The sequence below is a fragment of the Pseudophryne corroboree genome, chromosome 7 (assembly GCF_028390025.1).
Source record: "Pseudophryne corroboree isolate aPseCor3 chromosome 7, aPseCor3.hap2, whole genome shotgun sequence".
In the NCBI taxonomy this organism is placed as follows: domain Eukaryota; kingdom Metazoa; phylum Chordata; class Amphibia; order Anura; family Myobatrachidae; genus Pseudophryne; species Pseudophryne corroboree.
Genome location: NC_086450.1, coordinates 65,553,259 through 65,569,978, shown reverse-complemented (window position 1 = coordinate 65,569,978; position 16,720 = coordinate 65,553,259). Strand labels below are relative to the sequence as shown.

The 16,720-nt window shown below is 46.5% G+C and overlaps 1 protein-coding gene across 3 annotated transcripts in view; it reads right to left on the bottom strand.

Annotated features, from left to right (window-relative positions):
• USP40 (ubiquitin specific peptidase 40) overlaps nt 1–16,720 on the bottom strand; it is a 125,053-nt gene that overhangs the window by 64,577 nt on the left and 43,756 nt on the right. For all 3 annotated transcript variants that reach the window (XM_063933252.1, XM_063933253.1, XM_063933254.1), the window contains exons 8-13: nt 13,652–13,780; nt 11,998–12,081; nt 11,057–11,167; nt 9,503–9,776; nt 9,337–9,418; nt 7,731–7,902 (exon numbers count right to left, since the gene is read on the bottom strand). In XM_063933252.1, the coding sequence (XP_063789322.1) occupies nt 7,731–7,902; nt 9,337–9,418; nt 9,503–9,776; nt 11,057–11,167; nt 11,998–12,081; nt 13,652–13,780 (852 nt within the window). The remainder of the gene's footprint in view (nt 1–7,730; nt 7,903–9,336; nt 9,419–9,502; nt 9,777–11,056; nt 11,168–11,997; nt 12,082–13,651; nt 13,781–16,720) is intronic.

Sequence of the window (16,720 nt, the reverse complement as noted above, 5' to 3'; positions counted from 1 at the left end):
TTGTTCTTATTTAGTCATGCGGCGGGAAACTCAGTGTCCCACCCACCTGAACAGTTGGAAGCAGTCACAGCCCACCTGTATGAATCAACCTATGACCTTTTGTTATAATGCGAAGCCGAATTCCTGTGTCCAATGAACAATGAGATTGTAGGGACCCTTGAATTGTATTGTGTGTGGGGCATAAATAGGCAGGCCGACCATATCCAGTTCACTCTCTTCAACGGTTCTCATTGCTGATAATCGGGAGCTGGATATCGAGGCGCATGCGATCGTTTCCCCTTGTGCGTAAGTGTTTCTCCGCAACTATATTGATCTTCTTGTTATTGTGGGCCAATTTCTCTCTCTCTCTCCCTTCTCCTCCTTCTCTCTTATTTTCCTTTAAATAGTAATTGTATTATATTTCCTGTGTAGTTATCTGGTTAGGTAGTCTATGTTATATTGAAGTGTATGATTTGTATTTGTATTAATTCTTTTGCAAGTATATCATTCAAAATACATATATATTAGGCGTTGGACCCTAAGCACGGTATCTGTGTATTTCTTATAGTGTTTAGTATTCTCAGAGCGTCGGTGACGCTCAAACAGCTTTTAAGTTAATAAGGTTACACTAGGTTGCATCTACACCCTATCTCTACACTAAGGTTTTACAGCATATTTCATTGTTTATGGTTTAGATATAAAGGTTTAACATTGTGAGCGTCAGCGCCGCTGGTGATCTCCTCGTGGTCCCGAGCGTCCGCTACGCTATAGCGAATCATTACGTTAGTCAGCAGCCAATAGCGTGCCTGCCAGTGATCTCTTGGCCGTGAGCGAACGTGACGCTTGAGCGTCTCGACTACGGCTAAGCGATTGTTACGCAACGTGCGTACCCTTACGGTACTTCATACGTAGATAGCGTACAGTGTTCTTAGACCTCATAAAGGGTATCATATAAGATAAATATTTAGCTTTATCACATGTAATACCCCTCCTCCAGGCTTGCAATAACCGCCCTGAGCGATTCCATCTTGAACTTGAATTTTTTTATGTATGTGTTCAAGGATTTCAAATTTAAAATGGGTCTCACCGAACCGTCCGGTTTCGGTACCACAAACAGTGTGGAATAGTAACCCCGTCCTTGTTGAAGTAGGGGCACCTTGACTATCCCCTGCTGGGAATACAGCTTGTGAATTTTCTCTAGCACAGCCTCCCTGCCTGAGGGAGTTGTCGGCAAGGCAGATTTGAGGAAACGGCGGGGGGGAGACGCCTCGAATTCTAGCTTGTACCCCTGAGATACTACTTGAAGGATCCAGGGATCCACCTGTGAGCAAGCCCACTGATCGCTGAAATTTTTGAGGCGGCCCCCCACCGTACCTGGCTACGCCTGTGGAGCCCCCGCGTCATGCGGTGGACTCAGAGGAAGCGGGGGAAGAATTTTGATTTTGGGAACTGGCTGACTGGTGCAGCTTTTTCCCTCTTCCCTCGTCTTTTACCCGCTTGCTTTTCTGAAGCCGAAAGGACTGTACCTGATAATACAGTGCTTTCTTAGGCTGTGAGGAAACCTGAGGTAAAAATGTTTTCTTCCCAGCTGTTGCTGTGGATACGAGGTCCCAGAGACCATCTCCAAACAATTCCTCACCCTTATAAGGCAGATCTATGTGCCTTTTAAAGTCAGCATCACCTGTACAGTGTCGGGTCTCTAATACCCTCCTGACAGAATGGACATTGCATTAATTCTGGATGCCAGCCGGCAAAATATCCCTCTGTGCATCCCTCATATATAAGACGACGTCTTATGTTCGCAAAATAGTATCCCTGTTTGACAGGGTTACAGACCACGCTGCAGCAGCACTATCTGCAGGTCTCAGTCTAGTACCTGAGTGTGTAAATACAGACTTCAGGATAGCCTCCTGCTTTTTATCAGCAGGTACCTTCAAAGTGGCCGTATCCTAAGACGGCAGTGCCACCTTTTTTGACAAACGTGTGAGCGCCTTATCCACCCTAGGGGATATCTCCCAGCGTAACTTATCCTCTGGCGGGAAAGGGTACGCCATCAGTAACTTTTTAGAAATTACCAGTTTCTTATCGGGGGAACCCACGCTTTTTCACACTTCATTCATTCATTTGATGGGGGAACAAAACACTGCCTGCTTTTTCTCCCCAAACATAAAACCCTTTTTTAGTGGTACTTGCGTTAATGTCAGAAATGTGTAACACATTTTTTATTGCCGGGATCATGTAACGGATGTTCCTAGTGGATTGTGTATATGTCTCAACCTCGTCGACACTGGAGTCAGACTCCGTGTCGACATCTGTGACTGCCATCTGAGGGAGCGGGCGTTTTTGAGCCCCTGATGGCCTTTGAGACGCCTGGGCAGGCGCGGGCTGAGAAGCCGGCTGTCCCATAGCTGTTACGTCATCCAGCCTTTTATGTAAGGAGTTGACACTGTCGGTTTATACCTTCCACCTATCCATCCACTCTGGTGTCGGCCCCACAGGGGGCGAAATCACATTTATCGGCATCTGCTCTGCCATCACATAAGCCTCCTCATCAAACGTGTCGACACAGCCGTACCGACACTCCGCACACACACAGGGAATGCTCTGACTGAGGACAGGACCCCACACAGCCCTTTGGGGAGACAGAGAGAGAGTATGCCAGCACACACCAGAGCGCTATATAATTTAGGGATTAACACTATATTGAGTGAATTTTTCCCAATAGCTGCTTGTATATACAATATTGCGCCTAAATTTAGTGCCCCCCCTCTCTTTTTAACCCTTTGAGTCTGCAAACTACAGGGGAGAGCCTAGGGAGCTGTCTTCCAGCTGCACTGTTAAGAGAAAATGGCGCCAGTGTGCTGAGGGAGATAGCTCCGCCCCTTTTTTTGCGGACTTTTCTCCCGCTTTTTTATGGATTCTGGCAGGGGTATTTATCACATATATAGCCTCTGGGGCTATATACTGTGATATTTTTGCCAGCCAAGGTGTTTTTATTGCTGCTCAGGGCGCCCCCCCCCCCCCCCAGCGCCCTGCACCCTCAGTGACCGGAGTGTGAAGGGTGCATGAGGAGCAATGGCGCACAGCTGCAGTGCTGTGCGCTACCTTGGTGAAGACTGATGTCTTCTGCCGCCGATTTTCCGGCCCTCTTCTTGCTTCTGGCTCTGTAAGGGGGACGGCGGCGCGGCTCCGGGAACGAACACCAAGGCCAGTTCCATGCGGTCGATCCCTCTGGATCTAATGGTGTCCAGTAGCCTAAGAAGCCCAAGCTAGCTGCAAGCAGGTAGGTTCGCTTCTTCTCCCCTTAGTCCCTCGATGCAGTGAGCCTGTTGCCAGCAGGTCTCACTGTAAAATAAAAAACCTAAAATAAACTTTCTTTCTAGGAGCTCAGGAGAGCCCCTAGTGTGCATCCAGCTCGGCCGGGCACAGAAATCTAACTGAGGCTTGGAGGAGGGTCATAGTGGGAGGAGCCAGTGCACACCAGGTAGTCTAAAAGCTTTCTTTTAGTTGTGCCCAGTCTCCTGCGGAGCCGCTATTCCCCATGGTCCTTTCGGAGTTCCCAGCATCCACTAGGACGTTAGAGAAACACTTCTGGATTTAATGCCTATTCTCCTGGATGAAAATCCCGACGCCTGAGATAATCCGCCTCCCAGTTGTCCACTCCCAGAATGAACACTGCCGACAATATCACTTGGTGATGCTCGGCCCAATTGAGGATTCAAGCTACTTCCCGCATGGCCATGCGGCTTCTCGTTCCTCCTTGTTTGTTGATGTACGCGACTGCCGTCGCGTTGTCTGACTGCACCTGGATAGTCTGAGACCGGAGCATGTGCACTGCTTGTCACAGCGCGTTGTAAATTGCCCGGAGTTCCAGGACATTTATAGACAGCAATCTTTCGTGATCCGCCCAGAGACCCTGGAGCTGACAATATTGGACCACAGCTCCCCAACCTCTGAGACTCGCGTCCGTCGTTAGAATTATCCAATTCCAGACGCCGAACCGTTTACCTGCGGTAAGATTGTGTACTTTGAGCCACCAGAGTAGAGATACTCTGGCCCGTGGAGACAACCGCACCATCTGGTGAATCTGCAGATGCGAGCCTGACCACTGTGCGAGCACATCCAGTTGAAAAGGACGTGAGTGAAATCTTCCGAACTGAAGTGCTTCGAAAGCCGCCACCATTTTCCCTAACAGTCGAATGCACAAATGTACCGAGACTGTGCGTGGCTTGAGTACTAATTGTACCAGATGACGAATACTCTGTACCTTCTGTTCTGGTAGGTAAATTCTTTGATTCACCGTATCGAGAATCATTCCTAGGAATTGAAGTCATTGAGACAGAATCAGATTTGATTTCTTGAAATTGACCATCCAACCGTGCTGAACTAGCACATTGTATGTCAGCAAGGCATGTTGTAGGAGTATCTGTTGAGACGTAGATTTGATGAGTAGATCGTCCAAGTACGGAACTATTATCACTCCTAGGGATCCGAGATGAGCGATCATCACAGACATCACTTTGGTGAATACCCGAGGCGCTGACGAGAGGCCAAACGGTAGAGCCTGAAATTGGTAATGGTTTTGCAGTACCGCAAAACGTAAGAACCTCTGATGAGGTGGCCAAATTGGAATGTGTAAGTACACATCCTTGAGATCCAGCGCAATCATGAATTCCTGTGGCTCTAAACCTGCAATTACTGACCGCAGGGATTCCATCTTGAATCTGTAGTAAGTGACGTACTGATTGAGACCCTTCAGGTTTAATATTGGTCTGACCGAGCCATCCGGCTTTGGTACTACAAAAAGACTGGAATAATAACCGACCTTGTTGGTGAACCGGGACCGGAATCAAAACTGCTGAATCTAGCAGAGACTGAATTGCGATTTGCAGAACCGTCTTCTTGTCTTCTGACACAGGCAGTCCTGTTTTGAAAAACCGCACTGGTGGGAGACAATCGAACTCTATTCTGTAACCTTTTAACACTAAATTGTGGATCCACCCATCTGTGGATGTCTGGAACCACGCCAAATGGAACGTCTGAAGGTGTGCCCCCACAACTGAAGTTCTGAGATGGGCTGGGAGCCAGTCATGCCCCTGGCTCGTCGGTGGGCTTAGCGTACTGACGACGGGTGGTGGTTTGTTGAAAACCACGTCCTCTACCAGGGGGCTAAAGGATTTGAATGCTGGTCCAGAATATTTCCTTCTAGGTGCCTTTGGAGGCAATGGTAGGAAAACAGACTTACCCCCCGTGGCCTCAGAAATCAATTTGTCCAATTCAGGACCAAACAACTTCTTGCCAGCGTAAGGTAACGCTTCTATTCCTCTCTTGACCTCTGCCTCCGCCTGCCAAGAACGCAGCCAGAGTGCCCATCGTGCCGTAACAAGAGACGCTGAAAAGCGTGAACTGACCTGACAGACATCCGCAGAAGCTGTATATAGATACTCAGCAGCTTCACAGATTTGATCAGCGCGAAGTATAAGGTGGTCGTCTTGTAGAGCGGACCTGAGTTCTGTTATCCATATAATCAGCGCCTTAGTTACCCAAATTCAAACCAAACCAGGTCTAAGCAGCACATCGACTTTAGCATAGCTTCTAACTTACGCTCTGACGGCTCTTAAAGCGTAGTAGCAGCTGGTACTGGAATGGTTAATTTTTTTGAAAGTTTTGACACAGACGAATCCACCATTGGAGGAATCTCCCATTTAGATGTCACAGACTCTGGAAACGGGTAACTAGACTTAAACCGGCGAGGTATCGAAAACAGTTTATCCGGATTCTGCCATGCCTCTATTAACAGCTTATTAAGAGATACTGAAAAAGGAAAACACATTGGAGATCTCTGTCCGCGGGCTGTCAATATCCTCACTATCTGACTGCTGGTCCAATTTACCTTCCTCATGCTCATCTTGCGCAGTGAGGTCTGACATTGAATCGTCAGAAAACAACATAGCAGAAACTGGTAAATTATAAGACAAATGAAAACTATCTTTGTGACCCGAACTAGACTTAGACCTTTGCAAGGGCTGAGACCCCTCTGGTATCTCTGGCGGTCTCACCCGAGACTCAGATCTTGCCGCTTCCCGCACTTGTCGAGTGGCGGCCAATTCTGATTGCAACCCAACCATTACCTCCGCTAGTATTGCCCATTGAGGGTCAGGAGATGAAATCGGAGGTGAAATGTATTTGTGGTTGTATTTACAAAACATACATATACATACATACATATATATATATATATATATATATATATATATATATATATATATATATATATATAGTACATATGGCCGAAGTGCAGTGCACATGGCCAGACTATAAGAAACCTGATCCAAAATTCCCACTAACACCCCTGCGCCATCCGGTGGAGTAGTGTTGTAGGACAGGAACGTTCTGGAATCATAAACAGGAAGAAACAGGAAGCATGGTTAAAATGGCCCCCATGCCATGCTTACAGACATAGTAACATCTCAGGTTATAAATACGTGCCTATACACATTTATAACCTGTAACTACCCTGTTAATATAGACTTAACAGCCTATGCAATATCCCTGTAAGCCCATGCAGCCTTGCCTATAATGCTGCTGCTGCTATGGGCATTCATTCCACCCCCTCTGCAGCTGCGCTGCCTCAGAGGACAGACTTCTCCCCCCTCTGCTCCCCCCCTTGAACTCCGTCTAACTTCTCCCTCCAGCGGACGGGAGCGGGTGCAGGGAGCGGCATTGAGTGGCCGTAGCAGCCGGCGGCTGTGAGCGACGGGCGGCGGCTCTGAACGCTGCTTACTTCTGAGCAGCGGCGGCGGCTCTGGTGGTGAGCGGCGGGTGGGGCGGCTCTGGCGGGCGCTGTGAGCGCTAGTGCTCCTTACTTCCAGGCGGCGCATACAAACCAGCATGTTCCCCACACAGCGGGGCGGCAGCGTGAGCTGACCGCTCTGTCCCCCCCGCACACCTGATTCTTCTAGTGAGGGGCTATGACGGGGGTTCTTCTGTAAGCTCCGTCCAGCCTTACCTGCAGGTCAGAGACTGAGCTGCTTGTGGCTGTGAGGGTGCTCCTTGTGTGAGCGCCGACACGCCATTAGCTGCTTCTTGCAGCGTGCACTGTCCCGGACCAAAGCTTCTTGATAAGCTTGGAAGGGATGTGCTTGTGTAAAAATATGAAAAAAAAATATGAAAAAAATATGATTTTTTTTTTAAGTATGTGTGGAAGAATCCACTCATGCTGTCACTCCTGTGAGCACCGAAAAAACATTGGGGTACTTATGGGAGTATGGAGGGGAGGAGAGTTACTAAATTTAAATATTCAGTGCCTGTCCTGCTAAAGCCCGTCCATATCCCTAAGAGTACTCCAGTGACCCCTAGTGGATGAAAAAGAAAAAAAAGGAAGGTGATAACAGTCCAGCCAGTCAGCTCCTAACTCTCATTTTTCAAACCCAGCCTGTGACATGGCAGTAAGGATCTGATTGGCTGGTCCTTTATCACCTTCCACTTTATCACTTCATCGAGCTTAATAAATCTGCACCAGTGTTTTTAATCTACTCTATGCAGCTCCTAGTATATGCAGATTGGGTGCTGGAGAGCAAACCACATTTGCTTGGCTTGCAAATCACCCATGCCTGGTAAAGAAAAGCAGAAACCGGTCTAGTAATCCACAGACAAAATAAAAAGGCAAAAACACAAAAGTATAAAAAGGAGGGAATGAAGAAACACGGCAAACATGAAATTGGGGGAGTTATAGGCATTCAAACGATTACCTGGAAAACAGTTTGTCTCAAGTCGCTGACGGTCCCTCGCCGATCCACACTTATGTCTAAGGTGCTGTCTCCTTGGGAGATGACTGGGTGAAGAGCACCATTATCAAACCGATAGCCTGACGCGAGGTGAAGACGGAGGTTCATGCTGTTGGCTGTTCTGTCCGACTCCATCCTGCATAACCAGAAAAGGTCATCCTCTAAAACAGGCATGTCAAACTCGTGGCCCTCCAGCTGTTGTGAAACAACAAGTCCCAGCATGCTTTGCCAGCATACCTTCCACTGATCAGCTGGTAAAGCATGCTGGGAGTAGTTTCACAACAGTTGGATGACCATGAGTTTGACATGCCTGCTCTAAAACAATCACTTTCTGCGTATGTCACTTATGCAAGTGCATTATATAGACATCAGTCTCTAGTGTCACCCCAGTGGTTATCGCATGATCAGAGACATAGGGCATTCCCGAAAACTGACCTAAAATGAATGAATGCAAATAAACGTCGGTTGTGACAGCGACCTAATTACAAAGGAAGATGCGCTCATCTGTGGACACAGCCGTGACTCCCATCATAAGGACACGGATGGATCCTTTGTTAATGGACTGGACTCCACTGGGCGCAACAGTTCTGGAATGCGAGAAGCGTTTGGGTTGAGGATTTTTTAAGAATATCCCTAACTGAGGGGTATATTTATCATAGCTTGGAGAGTGATAAAGTAGAGAGAGATAAACTACCAGCCAATCAGCTCCTAACTGATATTTTTCAGACACAGGGGCTAATTTATTGAGGAGTTTTATCATACGCAATGAGTTTTAAAACTCATTGTGTATGATAAATGGTGCCCCAGCCAATCAGCCCACAACTGTCATTTTTCAAACACATAACACTGGCTGATTGTCTGGAGCACTATTTATCATAGGCAACGAGTTTTAAAACTTGTTGCGTATCATAATACTCGTTGATAAATCAGCCCCACAGCCTGTAATGGGTTGGGTATGCGTGACCGCCAGTCACCATACCGACTGCAGAATGCCAGCAGGGGGGGGGGGCGGGGGGAGCTCATCAAGCCCCTTGCGGGCTCGCTGCGCTCTTCACAGGTTGTATTCCCACTCTATGGGTGTCGTGGACACCCATGAATGGGATTAATCCCTGCTAGTCGGCGTGCCGACTGTCGGGATTGTAACTGGTCGGGATGTAGGGGGAGGTATTGTGACCGGCGGTCAGGAGACATAATTACATCCCCCTGTAATATGGCAGTCTGGAGCTGATTAGTTAGTACTTTATCTCTCTCCAAGCTTTGATAAATATCCCTGTAATTATTTACTACTGACACCAGGAAAGCAAATCATTCCTAGATTTTTACCAATATCCCAGAACACAATAATATTCGTTTGACAATTGATTATACAAGTCTTTCCGTAACATATTTGTCTATTTAAAATACTATTATGGTAAAGCTCAGGCAAAAGATAATGTAACCAGCGTGGGAACTAGTTGGCCGATGTCTAGTGACAGCTATAATAAGCATTAGATCTGCTGGTTAGGGGAGATCAGTACATTAGCACCATACACAATGAGGAGTAATGGGAAAGGTGAACGCTGAAACCTGCCTCTTGCGCTGAAGTTCCTCATTTTCCTGATCCATCTGGCGTAACAGGTATTCAGGGACTCCAAACCGAACATTGCCTTTTGCTACAGGGACACAAAGTGATTCCACATAATATACCTGTCTTATACACCCTGGCAGCCTGAGAAATGCCCCCTATATAGTGTTACCTTCTTGGGGTCTCTTCAGTTGGCTGCTGCGGTAGAACAGCATATATGCACTCTCCTTGCCCTGGAATTGCTTTTCCATGTCCCTTTCTTGGATGCACTGCACTGCGGAGTCATTGAAGTCAAACCAATGGCTGGCACCTGGCTTTGGAGCTGGCATCTTTCCTGTACTGTTCTGCTTACAACATTGTGGATCAATGCCATTTACTGTATGAGCTAAGCCCACCAGCGAACCGTCTGAGCTTAGCTGAAAGATGGAGGGGTGACTCTGTAGGAACTAAAGAGGAAACAGCTTACTCAGCAAAGAACACAATCAGGGAAATAATAAGATTTTAAACCTACCGGTAAATCTTTTTCTCCTAGTCCGTAGAGGATGCTGGGGACTCCGTAAGGACCATGGGGTATAGACAGGCTCCGCAGGAGACATGGGCACTATAAAGAACTTTTAGTATGGGTGTGCACTGGCTCCTCCCTCTATGCCCCTCCTCCAGACCTCAGAGAACTGTGCCCAGAGGAGATGGACAATATGAGGAAAGGATTTTGTTAATCTAAGGGCAAGATTCATACCAGCCCACACCAATCATACCATATAAGCTGGAATATACGCAACCAGTTAACAGTATGAACAAAAAAAAAATATATATATATTTTTCAGAGAAACTCTGGAGAGCTCCCCTGTAATACACCCTATCTCCTCTGGGCACAAGATCTAACTGAGGTCTGGAGGAGGGGCATAGAGGGAGGAGCCAGTGCACACCCATACTAAAAGTTATTTATAGTGCCCATGTCTCCTGCGGAGCCCATCTATACCCCATGGTCCTTACGGAGTCCCCAATATCCTCTAGGACGTAAGAGAAAGTTATATATACAGTCTACAGTAGATGGAGTGCATCAGCTGTCACTTTCATTTGCCCAGTGACTAATTACCACACTGAAAGACAGATGTTCTCTATTGGAAAATCAGAGTTAAGGGGAGGTGGGCAGGGAGGGGGTTGGATTAAGGTCTGCCCTTTAACCACTGGCTCCAAATAATCAGTTAAATGGGGCTGGGTGGTACGGTTGCACAGTGGGTAGCTTAGTTGCAAACTCAGTGGGTTTGATTCTGACCAGGCCACTATCTGTGTGCAAGTTTGTACTGTATGTTTTACCTGTGCTTGTGTTGGGTTCCACCAGCTGCTCTGGTTTTAGCCAACTGGTAGGTGAACTGGCTACGGACAAGCATGTGTGACTGCGTGGTATGGGGTTTGGGCTGTAAGCTCCAACTGGGACATGAACTACTGCTAATATGAACAAGAATAGTTATATACAGTCACCTTAACAGAACAGCTATAACGCTAGTAGGGTTGTCGCTACTTCCTATACACTTACAGCATTATTGGGGAATCCTAACCCCCCCCTCCCTGGGGGGCTACCCAGTTTGCCTGAAGGCCCCTCCGAGAACTAACCAGGCATGTTTTCTCAGTACAGTCCCTTCAGATAATGTACTTCAGATATGCAATTTCCACAAGGTTCTTCGTAACCACGTTCTATTTGCTTATGCCTACTGGATGCTTGTACCTTGCGGATGGCGCCGTGCTGTTTCCGGTACACCTTGTTCCAGGAAGATCCGGTGTGTTCCAGAAGTCTTTGACTCAACTGATCAACAGGAACCATTTTATCTACACCCGCCTAATAAAGGATGAAAGAATCAGCTACTGACATTGCCTCCTCTACCGGAGGACCACAGCTCTATTCTCTATAATGTGCCTCAGGGAAAGGTGTAGGGGGTGCACAGCGGTGTATTCCTCACACCCCATAGGGGAGTGTATGAGAATGAGTGAGGGGTCAAGGTTCCTTATCCTAATAAGTAGCTATGTGTACCGTAATAAGAGGTAATGTGTACCGTAATAAGCAGTAATGTGTAACGTAATGAGCAGTAATGTGTAACGTAATAACCACTAATATGTACCGTAATAAGCAGTAGTGTACCGTAATAAGCAGTAATGTGTACCGTAATAAGAGGTAATGTAATAACCACTAATATGTACCGTAATAAGCAGTAGTGTACCGTAATAAGCAGTAATGTGTAACGTAATGAGCAGTAATGTGTAATGTAATAACCACTAATATGTACCGTAATAAGCAGTAATGTGTACCGTAATAAGCAGTAATGTGTACTATAATAACCACTAATATGTACCGTAATAAGCAGTAATGTGTAATGTAATAAGCAGTAATGTGTATCGTAATAAGCAGTAATGTGTACTATAATAACCACTAATATGTACCGTAATAAGCAGTAATGTGTACCGTAATGAGCAGTAATGTGTAACGTAATAAGCAGTAATGTGTACCGTAATAAGTAGTAATGTGTAACGTAATAAGCAGTAATGTGTACTATAATAACCACTAATATGTACTGTAATAAGTAGTAATGTGTACTGTACTAAGCAGTAATGTGCTCCGCTGGACAATGTGGAAGTTTAAACCCCCCCGCCTTGTATGTGGAACATGCATACCTCTGCAATAACAGTGGCTAGAATATCAGCAGCACAGTCCTGTTCTTCCCCAGTATCCTCCACTACTGTCTTCCTGTTCTCTGTCTGCATTACAGATCAATGGGGGGGAAAAACAACCGATCACAAATGTAATTATCAGATGCTTATCAAAATAATAAATGGTTCAGCTGCATTTTGGAGAAGTGCATTTCTAGGCCCACCTCTCAAATAGAGAAACCCTTATGTATATTTGCAAATGGTTTGAGTTAGGATAACGGACATCAAAGACCTACGTAAAGGCCCATATACACGGCCGATTTGTGGAGAGATGTGTGCTGAGCGGTTCGCGGGTGAAATGAGCGACCTGCTAGATTGGCCTGCATGCAGGCCAATCTAGCACCAGCGATAGCGATGCGCGGGGCTGCGCATCGCTATCGCTGTGAGGGGTACACACGGAGTGATCGCTGCTTAAAATCTAAGCAATCTAGTCAGATTGCTTAGATTTTAAGCAGCGATCGCTCTGTGAGTACCCCCCTTAAGTATTTGTTTTGCTAGATAAGCCACTGTTATACTAATCAGATGCATATGGTCTGGTAACCAGTCATATAATCACTCCCATTACTGTGCTGTAGTCCTCAATGAATAGGCATCAAACAGTTACTAATGAAATGATTAGAAGGCTCAAAAAAATAAAAAAATAAAATAAAAGTTTTTGTTCAGGACGGGGAATTATTGCCTAATTCCACTTCTAATACCGAAAGCCAAACAAAACAATATGGTCAGCACACACTGCAATATCTGTATGCCTACATTAATAGAATAATTAAAATACTAGACCAATGACTCTCATGGCACGGATAAAAGTCACCTTATATTAAAAACACATGACGAACAAACACCTCCGTCAACATTTGTACCAAATGTAAACAAAAAAAACAAGATTTGATTTTATAGAACATGGTTATTTCAGTTAGCTGTGTGGGTTGGGATCAGGTGACCAGCGGTGGGGATCCCGGCAGTCAGCATGCCGACGCTGGGATTCTGCCCCGCCAGAATGCCGAAAGGAGTGCGAGCGTAACGAAGCCCATTCTATGGGTGTCGTGGACACCCACAAGTGGGATTAGTCCTGTGCCCCCTGTTGGCATTCTGGCAGCCGGCATCCCAGCGTCAGTATGCTGCCGGGATCATAACTATATCCCAGCTATATGGGTGGTGGTGTTCCCACATTTATGGATATTCGCACAACACTTTTCTCCATTCATAAGCATTTTCTGTCTGCTCAGAAGTGGTATAAATCTGGCTTTAATTGGATGCATTTAGCACTTTAGGGGAAAAAAATGCAGTTTGGGATAAGTAGCGAAAATTGTCAATCATAAATGTTATATCCTCCAGGACACGCGTCTTCTCCCCATCCAAATGTGCTGGCGTCAATGCTCTTCTCCCCCTCCTTCACCCACCCCTTTCCGTTTTTATTTATTATAAAATACGACGGTACTATTATGACCAGACTGTTCAGTTAATTTATATATTGAGGTTTATCTGCTCGACCCTTTCACTGTAACGTCATCACTTATTTTATGACCTATTCTGGAGCCTAATAAAAAAAAAAGTCTTTGAAAAACAAAAATACAAACCGTAAAAACCTCTGTCAATGAAAGTTCAACAAGGAACCTACCTGGCAACTCCACTGCCCCAGCTCGTCCACATCCCGGATATACACATGGTAGTGACCGCCATAACATCCACCCTTGTGTATGATAACCGAAAACAGCTCATAGGCTTGTGCAGAGTCCTCCAAGTGATTCTACATGGGAAAGAATAAAGGGATTGGAGAAATGCAAAACTGAAGAAAAACAAAAATAGGATTTTGGTACTTACCAGGTAAATCCTTTTCTTTGAATCCATAGGGGGCACTGGAGTACTCTTGGGATATGGACGGTCGATAGCAGGGAGAGACTCAATTAAATATTTAAATGTCTAACCCTCCTCCCCCTCCATACTCCCAAGTGCCTCAGTGTTTTGTGTGTCTTCGAGTTGGGAGGACACATTCCTGAAGTCTGCAAGGACTATTTTTTTTTTAATTTTAACTTTTGTAATGAAAGTGTAAGAAATGGGAGGGATGTTCTAGCTTTGATTTTCATTTACTGATCACCGAGATAAACTGGGGGAGATTTGTAGAGAAGGTAGAAATTAGTATTGTCAATGGAAGCATCAGATTAGATTATTTCCTCTGTTTCACTGAACAAAACCCCTGTAACCTGGTCAGAGTAAAAACCAAGCAGTCGTGGGCAGGTGTATAACCCCCAAGTAAAAGGAGATCTCCAAATCTCTAAATTTGCTTTTACATCAAAACCTTACTTATACCCCTTTTACACCACCAGCTTCTAACACGGGTTATTGCAGATGAGCGAGCATAACCAGTGCTGCGGTGCAGTGTAAATGGGCCCAGTTGGAATAATCCGGTTTGAGTGATCCGGTATTCCAGCTCGGGTAGCTTGCACGGTTGAACGCGGGTTCAACCCAGCAAGCTGTGCTGTGTAAACGGGAGCCGAGTCGCATCGATCTGTCTCCCGTTCACAGTGAATGGACATCATGTGATCTCCAAGCGCCGCCCCCGCCGCATCACCGGCAACGTCACCAACCCGGGTTGGAGACAGCAGTGGGAAAGGGGCCTGAGGCGGGTCGCAGCCGGGTAGCACCTGTGCCAGGCTCCCGGCTGCGACCCGCCTCAGTTGGTGTAAAACCGGTATTACAGACAAGGGTGATTGGGACCAATCACAAGCCTCGTGGCCTGATTCAGAGATAAAACTGCTGCATCCGCACTTGTACCCATTGGTGGAGTCGTGGGTGTGATAATATGCCAATGCTAGTCTCAGCCTTCCCCTTGTACACAAGTGTGCACCTGGAGAGTACAAGTCCTGAGACACCCACTTTCATTGTCCATGCAAGGTGTAATTCAGTTGGTGGTTCTAGATAGTCCACCAAGGGCACCAGCCTATCGCACATGCAATGTCTCTGAGCATGGGCACAGTGGAAGGGTCTGTGCGTCTGACGGTGAAGCAATTTTTTTTTTGACTCGCTCATATAACGTTTTTTTTCTGCACTTGCTTCAGGCCGCCACCCAGACATCGGCCAGGAATGCCCATTACTTTGCCTCGCCATCTTATGTCAGCGACTCTGTACACAATAGGAGGATTTTGGTACTTACCGATAAATCCCTATCTCGAAATCCATAGGGGACACTGGAGGCTGAATACGTTTGGGATACACGGCTGGCTATCAGGAGCTGGCACACTACACCTTGTTCAAAGATTATGCAGACTCCTCCCCCTCTATCCCCCATAAGCCCCAGTTTTAATAACTGAGCCGAGAGGAGACTAAACAGAGAGGAACAACAATTAAACAAGAACAAACAAACAATCAATCCTTGAACCTGAACCACAACGCAAGAATGAAACAGTGCTGGGTGGGCATCCAGTGTCCCCTTTGGACTTCGAGAAAGGGATTTATTGGTAAGTACCAAAATCCTCCTTTCTCAAGCATCCACTATGGGACACTGGATGCTGAATACGTTGGGGACGTCCCAAAGCTGTCCCTATGGGCAAGAGAGCATTGAGGAATCTGCAAGACAAACCGCCCAAAGCGCGAAGCGGAGGCAGCAAATGTATCAAACTTATAGAATCGAACAAAAGTATGAGCCGACGACCAGGTAGCCGCAACGGCAAAGCTGTGAGAGAGAGGCACCACGTCTGGCAGCCCATGACGGACCCACAGACCTAGTGGAATGAGCCGAAATAACTGCTGGAGGTCGGCGTGCTGAGTTCAAGTAGGCCTGCCTAATGGTCAACTTAATGCATCTCGAAGCAGGCCAACCCAGCCTACTCGCGTCATACAAGACAAACAAGGCATCTGTTTTACGCACAGACGCCATCCGAGCCACATAAATGTGAAGCACTCGGACAACATACAAAGAAAAAGGTTCTTTTGAGTCGTCCTTGAAAGCAGGAACCACAATCAGTTGGTTAATATGAAATGCGGAAACCACCTTCGGCAGGAAACCAGAGTGCGTCCGAAGTTCCGCCCTATCCTCATGAAAAACAAGATTAGGTGGCTTACACAACAAGGCGCTTAAATCAGACACTCGTCGAGCTGATGCCAAGGCCAAAAGGAGAACAGTTTTCCAAGTAAGAAACTTTAAGTCCACCTCCATCAATGGTTCAAAAACCGAAGACTGTAGGAATCGCAGAACCAAAATTAAGGTTCCATGGAGCAGTAGGCAGAACAAAGGTGGTTGCACTCGCGACACCCCCTGCAAAAAGGTCTGCACTTCTGGCATGATGGGCAACTTCCGCTAGAAAAGGATCGACAAGACGGAAATTTTAACTTTGAGGCCAAGACGTAGTCCATCATCCAAACCCTTTTGCAAATATTATAAAAGATGAGCCAGTGTAAAAGCCTTCATGTCGCATACCCTGGCCGCGCACCAAGACATATAGGTTCGCCATATACGGTGGTAATGAGCCGTCGTGACAGGTTTACGAGCCCTGAGCATGGTCGGAATCACTGAAGAAGGAATTCCCTTACTATTCAGAAGAGGCTTCAAGAGCCACCGCAATAAACGCAGCCGCGTCAAATCTGGGTGAAACAACGGCCCATGTTGCAACAAGTCTGGACGAAGAGGCAACTGCCATTGGTGGTCTGCTAGTAGCTGGAGGAGGTTCGAATACCAAGCTCTCCGAGGCCA